The sequence below is a fragment of the Bipolaris oryzae genome, assembly GCF_000523455.1.
Source record: "Bipolaris oryzae ATCC 44560 unplaced genomic scaffold scaffold_177, whole genome shotgun sequence".
In the NCBI taxonomy this organism is placed as follows: Eukaryota; Fungi; Ascomycota; class Dothideomycetes; order Pleosporales; family Pleosporaceae; genus Bipolaris; species Bipolaris oryzae.
The window spans coordinates 39569-52305 of record NW_006911453.1 but is presented as its reverse complement, the minus strand read 5'-3'; the positions used below and the strand labels follow the sequence as shown (position 1 = coordinate 52305).

The 12737-nt window shown below is 48.3% G+C and overlaps 6 protein-coding genes across 6 annotated transcripts; 3 read left to right on the top strand and 3 right to left on the bottom strand.

Moving 5' to 3' along the window:
* Nucleotides 1-590: 590 nt before the first annotated feature.
* Nucleotides 591-1985, top strand: COCMIDRAFT_105722 (uncharacterized protein; the record flags this gene model as incomplete). Its single annotated transcript, XM_007693703.1, has 4 exons — nucleotides 591-828; nucleotides 897-1174; nucleotides 1239-1402; nucleotides 1463-1985. The coding sequence occupies 4 exons, from the start codon at nucleotides 591-593 to the stop codon at nucleotides 1983-1985; spliced, it is 1203 nt and encodes a 400-aa protein (XP_007691893.1).
* Nucleotides 1986-2071: 86 nt separating this feature from the next.
* Nucleotides 2072-2823, bottom strand: COCMIDRAFT_29661 (uncharacterized protein; the record flags this gene model as incomplete). The annotated part of the gene is made up of 2 exons (XM_007693688.1): nucleotides 2072-2325; nucleotides 2379-2823. The coding sequence occupies 2 exons, from the start codon at nucleotides 2821-2823 to the stop codon at nucleotides 2072-2074; spliced, it is 699 nt and encodes a 232-aa protein (XP_007691878.1).
* Nucleotides 2824-3529: 706 nt separating this feature from the next.
* Nucleotides 3530-4320, top strand: COCMIDRAFT_8719 (uncharacterized protein; the record flags this gene model as incomplete). The annotated part of the gene is made up of 2 exons (XM_007693687.1): nucleotides 3530-3548; nucleotides 3632-4320. 2 exons carry the CDS (start codon nucleotides 3530-3532, stop codon nucleotides 4318-4320), a joined length of 708 nt encoding a protein of 235 aa, XP_007691877.1.
* Nucleotides 4321-4557: 237 nt separating this feature from the next.
* COCMIDRAFT_105732 (uncharacterized protein) lies at nucleotides 4558-5802 on the bottom strand (the record flags this gene model as incomplete). Its single annotated transcript, XM_007693702.1, has 1 exon — nucleotides 4558-5802. One exon carries the CDS (start codon nucleotides 5800-5802, stop codon nucleotides 4558-4560), a length of 1245 nt encoding a protein of 414 aa, XP_007691892.1.
* A 3371-nt stretch (nucleotides 5803-9173) lies between these two features.
* On the top strand, nucleotides 9174-9807 carry COCMIDRAFT_105724 (uncharacterized protein; the record flags this gene model as incomplete). Its single annotated transcript, XM_007693701.1, has 2 exons — nucleotides 9174-9666; nucleotides 9719-9807. The coding sequence occupies 2 exons, from the start codon at nucleotides 9174-9176 to the stop codon at nucleotides 9805-9807; spliced, it is 582 nt and encodes a 193-aa protein (XP_007691891.1).
* Nucleotides 9808-10365: 558 nt separating this feature from the next.
* Nucleotides 10366-12519, bottom strand: COCMIDRAFT_8716 (uncharacterized protein; the record flags this gene model as incomplete). Its single annotated transcript, XM_007693686.1, has 2 exons — nucleotides 10366-10763; nucleotides 10809-12519. 2 exons carry the CDS (start codon nucleotides 12517-12519, stop codon nucleotides 10366-10368), a joined length of 2109 nt encoding a protein of 702 aa, XP_007691876.1.
* Between the last annotated feature and the right edge of the window lie 218 nt (nucleotides 12520-12737).

The window sequence follows — 12737 nt, the reverse complement described above, 5'->3', positions numbered from 1 at the left end:
TTTTGTGAATATGACCCTGTGCCTGTCCCCGCTTTCCCACACGGAGCCCGTGACATTACTATACCAGGTTTAGCAGTCATAAAACGGATTTTTAACGAGTGAGCTCTTATTCCGAGCTCACTGCAAAATCCACCTGTTACACCTAGTTGAGACCCATTTGTGTTCCTCCGGGGGTAACAGATTGTAGTATGTTTCACCTACAATAAGATTAACGGTAGGGGTGGGCGCAGCCATTTGGCCCAGTCACACAGCTTCTCAAGTCCAACGAGTCGATGTTGCCATTTCTGACGATCCTGTCGATTGCGTCAGTTCTTAAGCTTAGCTTCGGTGAATTACTTGCATTTCCTAAGCGAACGCCTTATGCCACGCAGTCGGATCAAGCAAAGACAGCGATGTAACCCCGCTGGTGGGCTCTTCCTAGTTCTCACCGCCTACACAACCGCTGTATCTATATCACCAGTATGTAAGCTGTTTCTTATTGTTTCTTCATACTTCTGGAATATTTAAGAACTTCAAAAAGTACTCTCGGTACTGAAAAGCATAGTAAAGTTCATTTCTTTTTGGCAAACTTTCTTTTTTCCATCGACGCAATGCACACAGACAAGACCGGTCGCAGCAGGATGAATTCGAAAGCATGTGACCAATGCTATAGGTGTAAAGTCAAGTGCACAATGGAGCTCAGCGGCTGTGGGCGCTGCCGACTAACGGGTGGTGTATGCACGTACAGCCTGGGAAAATGGATGGGCCGGCCGAAGAAGTCGAGCCAGCAAAACTCCAATGCCCAAGCAAGAAGAATGAGAGATTCTGAAAGTGCCTCTCTAGAGCACAGTAGGAAATTTTCCGGCAAGTCTTTTCCACTATCACACCAGATATACATATTGGCCTAACTCTATCAGATCACATCATACACGTGCCAGATACACGACAAGGATGGGAGCTGCTTTCATCCTCTATGGACGACTCTGAAATGAACACTTTTAATCATGAGACAATGTCGCTATTCTCTATGGGTGACAATATCGAAAACAAAGCTGAAGACTGCTACAATAGCCCCGAGGAATGCTTGAGTATCAACACTTCAGAGAAGAAGACAAGCGCCAGTTCCATCTCTCCCGCTTGGGCTCAAGCAAGAGAGACACCAACAAGAGGCATGGAAACCGGTAGCACCCAATCGGTATGTTTTGGTTCCGTATTTAAGATAAAAAAAAATAAAAGTTCAGACCTAATCAGCGCTGTAGCCACGGGAGAGCCAAAAAGGCACCTACCGTAAACATCAAGACAGCACACACTCATGTTTGCCAACTCCACAGAGCCCAGTCTATCCTCGCAAATTCGACTTTGAAATGATGGGTACTGATTTCATAGCTTCGCCACCAGTATCCATGGTAGGCAACATCGAAACGTAAGCTATATGAACCCTTCCTCATCTCTCTAGAAGACCGTACACTCAAACACATCGCAGAAACTCCACAAGATATGCGGAAGACATGGATTGTAGACAAACGCATGCCGTAATGCAAGAAGTATCTACCTCGCCTAACGAGCAAGCGTGCCACTGCAAGTGCTCTCAAGTTGCGCTAGCCTGCCTAGACAAAATCTCTGTCGTGCCGTCTGAAGCCCGGTACATCGACCGCCTCAACATCATCCAGTCTGCCCTCATGACCGCAGAGCGGCTAGTCCTCTGCACAGACTGTCCGCCTAACATGACCATCGCAAGATGTTGCTTTATCCTGGGAAACACTCATGAGCTGGTGAGTGATGCGAACTCCCACTCTGGAGACGCATCCAGCCCTACTGCCACCATTTTTTCGCGCCAATCAATAGAATTCACGCGGCGCATCAAGCGCCGCGCTAGCATGCTTTTTGCGGGGTTGAAAACGTTGCAAGATCTAGGGTCCGGGGATCGGCGTCTTTCAAATATGCAGTCTGAGTTCTTATCAGTGCTTGCGAATTCTTGGCTTGCTCTACCAGATTATCGAGATTAAAACAATATCAGAACGTTGAAAAATCCGAAGTCATGCGGATGCAAACAAAAATATTACCAACAATTGTATTATCATACGCATTTTTCTCATACATTGGGTTTAGGCTGCCGAATAAGGATGGTCGTTGTGTATGGCTTTGACCATCCATATTGCGGGCGCTCCTGCTGCACTAATTTAACTACTTGGAAGCCGTTGTCTTGGTAAAGCTTGACGCCTGGCGTTTTGGCAACAACAATCGTCTTGAGACCGTTTCTGTCCGCATATGCCAGACCTTCAGCAAGTAACATGGAGCCAATGCCACGTCTCTGGTGTTCCGGATGTGTAGCCAGATAATCCAATGCTTCGAGACAATCAGTACAAGTAAAATGCAAAATATAATGTTGGAGAGCTTACCGAGAAACTCTTTTTCAGTAGACAGCACTTCGGCTTCTGCTTTCTCTATTGCCTCACTAAGCTCGTCCACCATATGATGATCAATGCCACGGATTTTTCCGTCTTCAGTCACGTCCTGGAACGCCTGCTCGTATGCTTGACGTTTTTCCAAATCATCCTCAAGCACTATACCACTAGCCCATGTGTCAACGTGTGCATCGGGGATAATCCAACGCGCATAACCGACAGTATTCCCAGTAGCTCCGTCTACAACCTTGCGGTGGCGCTTAGTGGATGTCACTTTAACAAGGTTCCAGGGCAAGCGCCTTGCACAGTCGTAGATGATATTATCCAAAGTCACGCCCTTCCACAAAGACGCCCAATGTGGATCTTGGTAAAAAGCGCGCATCATGGTGTCAGCCAGACCTGCTGAGTCAGTGGGCTTCACCGGATGGATCATGTACATCTGGAACAAAAGATCAGCAAAACAGCAACAGCGGGGACTAAAATCCGCAACCTGCCATTTTTGTAAAGGTGGGTAGATTATGTCAGCTGATGAGTAGAACTTTGCCGAGAGGAATAGTTGGGTAGCCGTCACGAGTCAAGGGCGTAGTGGGGTTGTAGCAGGTGGTGTCTTTGTGCGCCAGAGTTTCTCGTTTTCCAATTCATAACAGTCTTCCTGCATGCTACTCTTTATCCTTCAAACGTTCCTGCATCATTCTTTGCACATCCCTCCTGTTTCTAATCGTTGGCTAAACTATCATTCAAGAGGATGACACCTGCTTGTCATTCAAGGTTTTGCCGTTACTTAGCTGCATCGCGTGGATTTTCCGGCCCGAAGTATGCATAAGCCGATCTTCACGCCGGCGAGGGCTGCCATTTCAAACTCCGGAACCGAAAACAGACCTCCGAAAACTTCAAGGCTCCGCAACAACTATGGAGCGGCGTGTGTTCACTGTCAGAGAGCGCACGCCTAATGCTGCGCAGTTACATTTCCTAGTGCTTTCAAATATAATGATAGTGACTTTTCATTGTATATAACATGTGACTCAACCACTACTAAGTAAAATAGATAATCCAACCCCCTACGTTCACTCACCCATCCACATCTGACCAACTACATCCCTACTCAGATATCGACGTCACAAGTCACCGACATGTTACCCACAATCATGAGCAAGATGTCTCGGTGTAAGTTTTGCATCCCGCCCTTCATCCCTGCACCACCAAACCCAATTTCCAACTTGAAAACCCGAAAGCTTACTCTCCCCAAGACACAAAACTGTCCGGTTCAGGATATCAAAACCCGCCATACAGCACTAGCGACGAAGACCTTCCCTTCCTCGCCAACCCACATGAAAAAGACGACTTCACCTCTCCACCCCCCAGCACACCCCGCTCGCGCCTCTGCTCCGCCCTAATCGTTGCTTCCACATCCCTAACCCTCGGCCTCCTTGCCTTCATCCTCGTCGTCGCGCAACGACGCCAACCCCAACCCGCCGTCTCACTCTGGCCCACCTACCAAGGCGGCTCCGCCGTCGTCGAGCACTGCGGCAACTCACCGCAAGAAGCGCAGGACCTCGGCTGCATCTGGGACCTCATGAGTTTCGGGTGGGTGCACCCGCGCTGCTTTAAGCCCGACGAGTCGCAAATGTGGCTCGAGAAGTACGGGCCGTGGAAGTGGTACTACGATCTGAACGCCACGCAGGAGATTGCGCCAGAGGACCTGACGACAACGGGGCGTGTGTATACGGAGCAAGGTTACCATGTTGTGCACTGTCTTTATATTTTTAAGCTGCTGCATATGGCGGGCATGAGTGGCCATATTGTTACGGATGAGGCGATTCCGTTGGCGCATACGCAGCATTGCGTGGATATGATTTCGTCGCCAAAGTATACGGATTTTAAGCATATTAATACGAGGGTGGATATGCTATTTGCGCGGTGTGTGACGCTTAACTAGATCAACACTTTAGTTGAGTTTGGAATAGCCGGAAGAAAAGAACGTAAGATTTGTTTACAAAGTATATTCAGCGATTATTTTTTAGTAGTAGTTAGGTCGTAGTTACCAAATCGAAAATTTTACCATAATGCTACATCAGTGTGTCATCACGGCGTTAATAATCACACAGTCCTCGATTGTTGACTTCATTAACATTGCATACGATTGATAGTTGAACGGAAACAGTGAGAGACGCATCTACACCTCGCTTCCACCATCTTGCTCCTCTTCATCACCAGGCTTATGACCATGCCCTTCAATATCCTCCATATCCTCATCCATACCAGGCCACAGCACTCTCTTCTGCAACACACCCTTCACATGGAGTACAGCCACCCAAAACCACAATATGACAAGTATGATAGTCATTGCGCTACACACCCCCTTGATTCCCGGACTATCCAGGGCTTTTGCAATCCATATCAGCGCAATCGTCATTCCCGCGTTAGGGAAAATGAAACCCCAGTGGTTGAGTGTAAAGTGTGAATCTTTGGCGCTAATAATGATGCTAACTGTAGCAATTGAACTGAACCAGAAGGAAATGAGCCAGAAAAAAATGCCTACAATGACGCCGAATGCCTTGATTGCATCGCCAACGGGAAACGATGTGATGGCGAGGAAGTCGGGGGGTAAATGCCTTGGAGCCTCGATACCGAGCGCGACGCACGCATTGGCGGTGTAAGCAGCTGGTCCGACAGCAACGTACATGCCAGGTCGCTTCGGGACCGCAGGCAGTGTGCTATTGACGAGGCGAGTGAAGTAGAGGGTAAGCATCAAAAATGCGATAGTCCAGCCCAGGCCCTGAAACGCGATGCTGCCAATGAATATCTTGTAGCCTGCGTCAGGAGGCTGGCTCTTCAGCAAAGTACTGCCCAAAACACCCAAGATTAGGAAGGGGTAGATTGGTAAGATCCATGAGGGCATGGCGTCGGCGACAGGAAGTTCTCTTCGGTCGAAGATGACGTGGTACTGAAAGACGGCGACGAGGATGACTATGGCAGCGTAGAGCCAGTATAGTATCTCCAGTGCCTTCACTAGCCATGGTCCGCTAGAGGGAACACCGTACAGCTCCATACAGTAGATTATCAACGCAATACTTACAAAGTATGCGCCAAAGAAGAAGCTTTCGTAAGGGTGGTGTAAGCTGAGTTTCAGCGATCCACGGTTATGTATGAAGCGGTAAGAGATACACGCGGTGAATATGAGAAATAACACGATATCCAATATGTAGAATATCTTTCCAATCGTTTTTAGGCCCGAGAAATTGTATGGTTGTTGGCCAAGTAGCGTGGCAAGTGCGCCAGTGGACATCGTGCATTCGAACCAAGACCAGCTAAAGTGGTCAAGACGCTTTTTCCATGGCAGGTGTGTGGGGTTGTAGTTTTCTCGTTGTGCTGGCCTGGTCCGCCGTTTGATAGGGCGAGGACGTGAGTGCGAAGACATGCTGCTGGTCGTGCCACTGAGGGCCCCGTTGACAGTGAATTTGTAATAACGATGCAGTCGCAGGCTTGCAAAGCAATTGATTGAAACTCAACACAAAGCGCAGCGTCGATACAGACTTGTGTTATGTTGATTGCCAAGGATTCCGCAGGATTCCGCTACTACTGGGCGAAGCAAATGCCATGATTTCTTGACGTCAAATTAGCATTCCATCTTTAAAAGCCAAGAAAACGGTTAAGATAAAGGCGTCATAACTTTAGGGAGGTCTACTTGGAACCTTGAAGGAGTATGGCCTTGGTAGATCGCGGTAAAGGTCGAGCGAATTACGCAGTGTTACCCCTGCATCATCGAGCCTCATAGATCTTCGTGCAACGTGATGACTACCTTCTGCGTATTTCTTAAAATCTATTTCCTAGGGGGTATTCAGAGGTCGGGCTGCGATAGGCTCAGCTGCGACGATCGCAGCTATAGTGCCGCCGCGGCAGGTGATGTGTCAATGACGTAACGTTCGTGACAGCGAAGCACCTTCTTTCAGCGTTTCTTTTTGGGATTTCATTGAATGGATTAATATGGGGATATTGCTTATTTACTTTGCATGTGGGTACATCCGATAATGCTTGATTTGCTTGTCCACCACAACATCCTCTAGTCGTGGGAATGCGCACTGTCTGCATGAATGATATCGTCATGTGACATTCCTAAGAGCAAGCCTATCTTATGGAAACTGGAAAACAATACGTTCGATTTTCTTGAGAAGTTTGATAATATCAAGAAAGCCATCAAGATCTGGGATATGGGCGGCAATATCCTCATCTGCTGGACTGAGGCCATTTGGAGCATTCGACTTTTGCAGCAACCCTAAGAAAACGCTGGACTGCCACCAAAAGTTTCCATGATTCTTCTAAAGTTTTCTTTAGAATATTGTAATTATTTCGAAATTACCGATGGGGACAGCTGACAACTTAATCGTGAAGGCTGACTGAATGTTGAGATCTCGGAACACCTTGGCGAATCGCCGTGGGTGAGTAGAAGAAGAAAAAATTCCCTCATCACTGCATAAAACAGGAAAGATAAAGTCGGATTTCTCCTGAAAGACGCTGGCACTTTCAAGTGTTGCGGCTGTCTCATGTGGATAGGTTGATGTCATCAGCTTCGCGCCAGTTACCGGCCCGCTTGGTATCTGATAAAGACAGGAAAGTTGGAGCTTTCGAGAGGCAAGACCAACGTCGCCTTACGAAATTAGTCGTATCTCCTGTATTTTTTGGTTTTTAGAAAGTCCATCCTTTCACATGCCCGGTATCTAGTCTTGCTGGTAGCACGGTCGTTAGTGCCTATGCGCATACCTGCTGCTACCATGGAAAACGTGGACATTGAGTGACCTGGTGTTGCTTCCATTATTTCCATAATATTGGCACTTGAATACAATCTAGAAGGGTTCCCAAGCACCAAAACTCCAGTTCTTTACGCAACTTCTTGAACAATTCTACGTCAATGTTAGCAAGACCAAATTCCTTGGGCATATCAGCTGTTCCACAAGACGCCGGGGCCGAGGAGCAGAACCCAAATTCCGCGGAATATTCCTAGCTTTCAACACGATGCTTATAATAAAAACTATAGAGCGAGTTGTAAGATGTTTTGCACGTCATATCGACCATCCTCGGAGGCTACCGGATTTTCGTTACCACGCTGTTTGCGATACATTCCACAGCCGATAATTTCTCTTGTATGCGCCACCAAGGCTTCAAAGCTAGCCTTGATGTATTGGCAAAGAAGATTAAACTTCACGTGAGCAAGGTAGCACTACAATGTGTTGGACACGACCCTGTAACGTATAGCTCTGTCTTCTAAGAACATTGTGGCATGTCAAGTTACACAAACAGAGTGCCTGACAGCAACAATTGACATCAACCCTCGTATACGAGACCGTTGACCCAAAAAGCCCATGACAGCAAATACGAACCACCCATCAGCCCAAGAACCAGGTCCTGGGACATCATTTCTATAAATAATTCAAATCTATGCGTTGGCAGCCAACATCCAATATTCTCTTCGTAACTATCTGGGCATTTTCGTACATGTGCACACTTCTCATTCGCGTTTAGTTAGCCACCATATCAGCCAACGCAGCCAGGAACAATGAACTTTCCGCCCAGCGAATCACAACCACAACCAAGCGAGCCGCAATACGAAAACAATCGCGTACCAGTTACCTAATCCCAAGACCGAAGAAAAGCGACATCAGACGACGCTGACCTCAGTACCATGGTACATATCCTTTCCCAGGGCCTCCCACACTTTAATATCGCCGATAACCGTGTTTACTATACCGCCCAGGGGTGGCCTGCAAGGACGATATATGCAGGGTAATATGCAGTAAACGCATGTAACCCTCACATTTCAGGCTGCTGCTTGCTTGCTTTGCCGTCGCAGGCACAACGTAACATACCGACTGAGTGCGGTGCAACGCTGATGCCCATAGCCCACAGGAGACAACGAGAGCGGCGAACGAGAGTAAAGAGGGCCACTGTGTAGCAGACAGGAAAATCATAAGAGATAAAAATAAATAAACTTTCCACAGCTCGTCAATTTCGATAGTAACAATAGATTTTATTTTATTCTCGCCAAGTGGGCTTTGCTCTGCAGCCTCTTTCTCTTTCAGCTTTGCAACGCGCCAGCCCCGCGTTTTGGGGCCGTGTTTTGCCCTGCGCCCACTTGTCCCCCCCCCCCCCAAAAGCGCCCGTCCCGTCCCAGCGAGGGAAATTACTCTTGTGTAATTATCCTGCTAGTAAAGAGCCAAAAATCCCTTTGGGCTCAGCAACTAGCTAGCTACCAAGAAGAGAAGAAGAAAAAAAATAACGAAATCACAGCCCCCTCCCCCGCTTTCCTCGCGTGTGCAAAGGCAAAAGATTCAGTGGTACCGAAACGCGGGATTGCGCGCGCTAGTGCCCGGCCACACGCGCGATGCTAGCGATAAGGTATTGGCTGAGTTGCCTAACGAATAAGCTAGAGTAATACGCTAACGGGCTGGCCGTGCGACTATGCCCCTTATGAATGGGTATTTGTCTTCCCCCATAGGATGGGAATGGAAATGGAGTGCGGTTGGTATTGGAGGTAGCGTGGCGTAAAGTGTTGTGAGCGTGGTGTTAGGTGGGGTGTGGCTGTATAGTTTGTTGTAGTATGACAAGTGGATTTGTGTGGTGTGATGGGGTTTAGGGCACGAGCGAAAGGGGGATGAGGGTATGGCTGAGAAGCATGGGGTTGTGGGTATATAAGAAGGGGCGGAAGGAGGTATGTTAGGATACAAGCCCAGCTTCTTTATTAAATAAGGATAAAGTAATAAGAAGACAAAGGGTATACCACTACATACAGGAAATATGTTTCTCCCTTCGTTGACTCTTCTCGCCACCCTTTCCTCCCTTTTCCTGCCTCACGTCCACGCCGTCGGTCGCGCAATCGTTAGCAACGAATGCCCGGAGGCTATTTACCTCTGGTCCGTAGGTGGAAGCATCGGTCCCCAGCAGAAGATTCAGCCGTCGACATCTTACAGCGAGACATTCAGGCGCGACCCTCAGTCCGGGGGTATCGCGCTCAAGATTTCGCCAATTGAAAATGGCATCTTTCAGCCGAATGTCAGCCAGACCATTTTCGCCTACAATCTTGACGGCCAGAAGATCTGGTACGATATGAGCGATATCTTTGGCGATGGATTTGCCGGACGCACAATGTCGCTCAAGCCGAGCGATACCACGTGCCAGAGTATTGTTTGGGGATACGGAAAGCAGCCCGCTGGAAGTTCGGTCAAGGTGTGCCAATCCGGCAGTGACTTGACTCTGTCGTTTTGCACAGGTGGTTGCTTGCCGAGTTGGTGTAAGTCACAGCATGTCCTTTTTTGAGTTTGGGTTACTGACGTTGAGCCTAGATCCTTGTGGAAATGCTGCGCCGGGAAGTAACAAGGTTTGTTGCACGCACTGTATTGGAAGTCATCACTGTGTTGCGCCGCCGGCATGAACGAAATGAAGATAACGATTGGAAATGCACTCATGATTACGAATTGGGGGCGACTGCTTCAAGTTCAAGACGTCATATTCTTGTACACATGTTTGGAGTGACATTTGGCTGGAGAGTGGAGTGTAGGAGTTCTTTGTGTACCTACTATCCTTCGTAATGTTAATTTGTTTGCTGATGACCCTTTGCAACGTCTGTCACGAGCCCGCTCTGACCTAGCCACTTCCTTAAAGTCCCTGCCCAAGAAATGCAATAAATTAGAATACCCCGAATACACCAATCAGCCCTATCTGAAAGTAAGAGCGTTCTGCATAATGTGGTCGTGAGACCTTTGCGCAAGCGCGTAATGCATTCTATCAGACTGTTAAACGAAATGAGCATCCCTGGCGACACTGGAATCCCAGTGAATGCCCTGCATGCTTCCATCTTGGTACATGTGTCCCAATTCCTTGACTAAAATAATATCCATATGCATACCACTTTACTCCGGAGCCTGAGCCGATTCCCTGGTTCGATTCGGCCAATTTCACCGCTTTATCCTCGCAGCCTGCTGCTCTATGTCTAGACAATCATCCTATAGCTTGTTTCTGACGGTTTGAAGAAACTTCTCCAGTCAACAGTAACCCAACTCGCAGTGTTGAACGTGGACGTTTCGGAGGTAGGTAGGTCCGGCGCGAGGATCCTACAACTCGATCCTATCTCCAGCTCAATCATGTTGTTTTCCAAGATTTTGACCTCGCTGATATTTGGTTCTGCATATCTTGTCCTGCGACCTCTCTTTGTGCGGCTTGCATCGTCTTTTCCAACATTGCTGGTCTTCTTCGAGCTTCCACTATCTTCAATAGGCTGTGCGCGGCTGTCCGCTGAGATGGGCAATACGATACCCTGAAATACAGCTTCTTCAAGTAGAGATGAAAGACTCTGGACTTTGTTGAAGCTGAAATGGAAGCTATCCAGGTCTAAAATCATTAGCACAATCAAAGCAAGGTTCTCAATAGTCTTACTGAGCAAATCAGGCAGCCGTCGCCTTATCTTCTGCTTTTCACGGTTTCTAACATGGGAGCTGTTCTCCATTTCCTCGTCGGCTTTGGGCTTCTGGTCGCGTGTTGAGTTGCTCTTTCTAGTTGGGTTCGTCCCCCGAAAGAATGCGCTTTGCGCCCATGACTCAGGGTCGAATGTCACGCTGTTGAAGAGTCGCGGATGGTTGTTCGCGTGACGTAAGAAAAGGCGACTGCCAATCATCGATGACTGGCGTATCCTGCTAGCATACGGGTTCAGATCTGAGAATGGCCTGCGGAAATTAGAGTATCTCCAAACTTCGTAAGGCATTAAGAAGCTCAGAGCCTCCAACTCGCGACGCATATCGACTCGCGTTTCTTTCACCCCGCAAAAGAACTGGACATTAATATTTTTGCGTTCAAGTTCCATTAGTAGGTCCAGATAACTGAAGCCGCCTTCGTCTGTGGCGTCGCAGTTAATGATGGCTTCGTGGGATTCGCTGGGGAAGAATAGTTCGACGTATCTCAACTGCATGTCTTCGGTAGCTGTCTCATTGATCATTTTTAGGAAAGCAAATGTGAATTTATTGCACGATCGTAAATGTAGGTGTGTGAGTGTAGGAGGCAGAACCTTTAAGCGTGCCTCTTCCAATGTCTGTAATCTCCCGTCTTTCAGTACGAGGTTGCGTGTTGGCGTATCATTCTTATCGGGTGTAGTATGACGATTCTCGTTCGAAAAGACAACGTTTTGTGGGCAACCGAGAGCATCCATAGGAACATCTAGGCGCTTGAGGCTAGAAAATCCAGCTAATGTGATGGTGTGTTTTCCCATATTTCGCCATTGGAGATCGCGAAACTGGAGAGTCTCGAGAGTTGCCGGCCCCTTCCATCTAGTGTCTTCAGCAATGGTGAGGGATTGTAGTGTGGGGCGCAGTATCTGGAGAGCAATTCCTTCGAATGGCGTGACTGGAAGTAGTTCTGGGTTCAACGAAGGAAATATATGGGGTGCTGAGTGGTTCGGCCTGGGTGGCTGCCCAGCTTGGAAACGTCTGGCTCCCGGGAGCTCAATCGTTATTGATCTCATGTTCGAGCACAACGCTACCAGTGTGTTCAAGAAGAAGGCTTGGTCCTCGCGCCATACTGGACCCAAAAAGTTCTTGGTTTTCCGGATGTGGCTCCAGGTCACCTCGCCCTGAGTGTTGGCAGTGATGATTCTACCAATCGTCTCCTTGACATCACCGTCGAGGTTGGGAACATCTCGGCAGTGGCAATCTTGGTGATGAGAGCAATCGAAATCACCGAGGTCGACGCTTGTGACTTTCTGGATGAGTTCAGGGTGATGTCCAAGCATCTCAAGGAAACCTCTGATGTTTGGCTGACGAAGCACTGGGCTCCGAGCCATAGTTTGTTGCACAACACCGCTGAGCCGCTTATTTACAAGCGCAAAGTTGAAGATGGACTTTTCCGTGCGAAGATTGGAGGCTATCAAGTCAATCAACTCGGATGGTAGGTCCAGAAGACATATCCTGGTGCGCTTGTACGCTTCATCGTAGTCCAAAACAGTGTTTGATTGGTGATCGAAATGTTGCTGCTCGTGATTGAGGGCAGTCTCTCGTCTCGTAGTCTCGCGTGGCAGGTTTGGGATTGCGGGCGCGATGCCAGGACTTCCCACTCGTCTCTTTCTCATCCTCGAGCTGGATGGTGTTGATGGCGCCATTGTGAATTTACGGACTTGCCTAAGGTGAAGTGATTATCAGACGGTTGGGTTGTGCCGTCTTCCTGCGTGTTTCTATATGCTCATGCGCTGGGTAGAAATCGATGTGGGCATTTTAGTCCCGTGAGTTAGTCACACCTGCGGCAACCGCGCTATATGCAGCTGATAAACACGAGGTGACGCCAGAAGGTGAGCGGGGCGATGAATAGATTGTTTTCTGT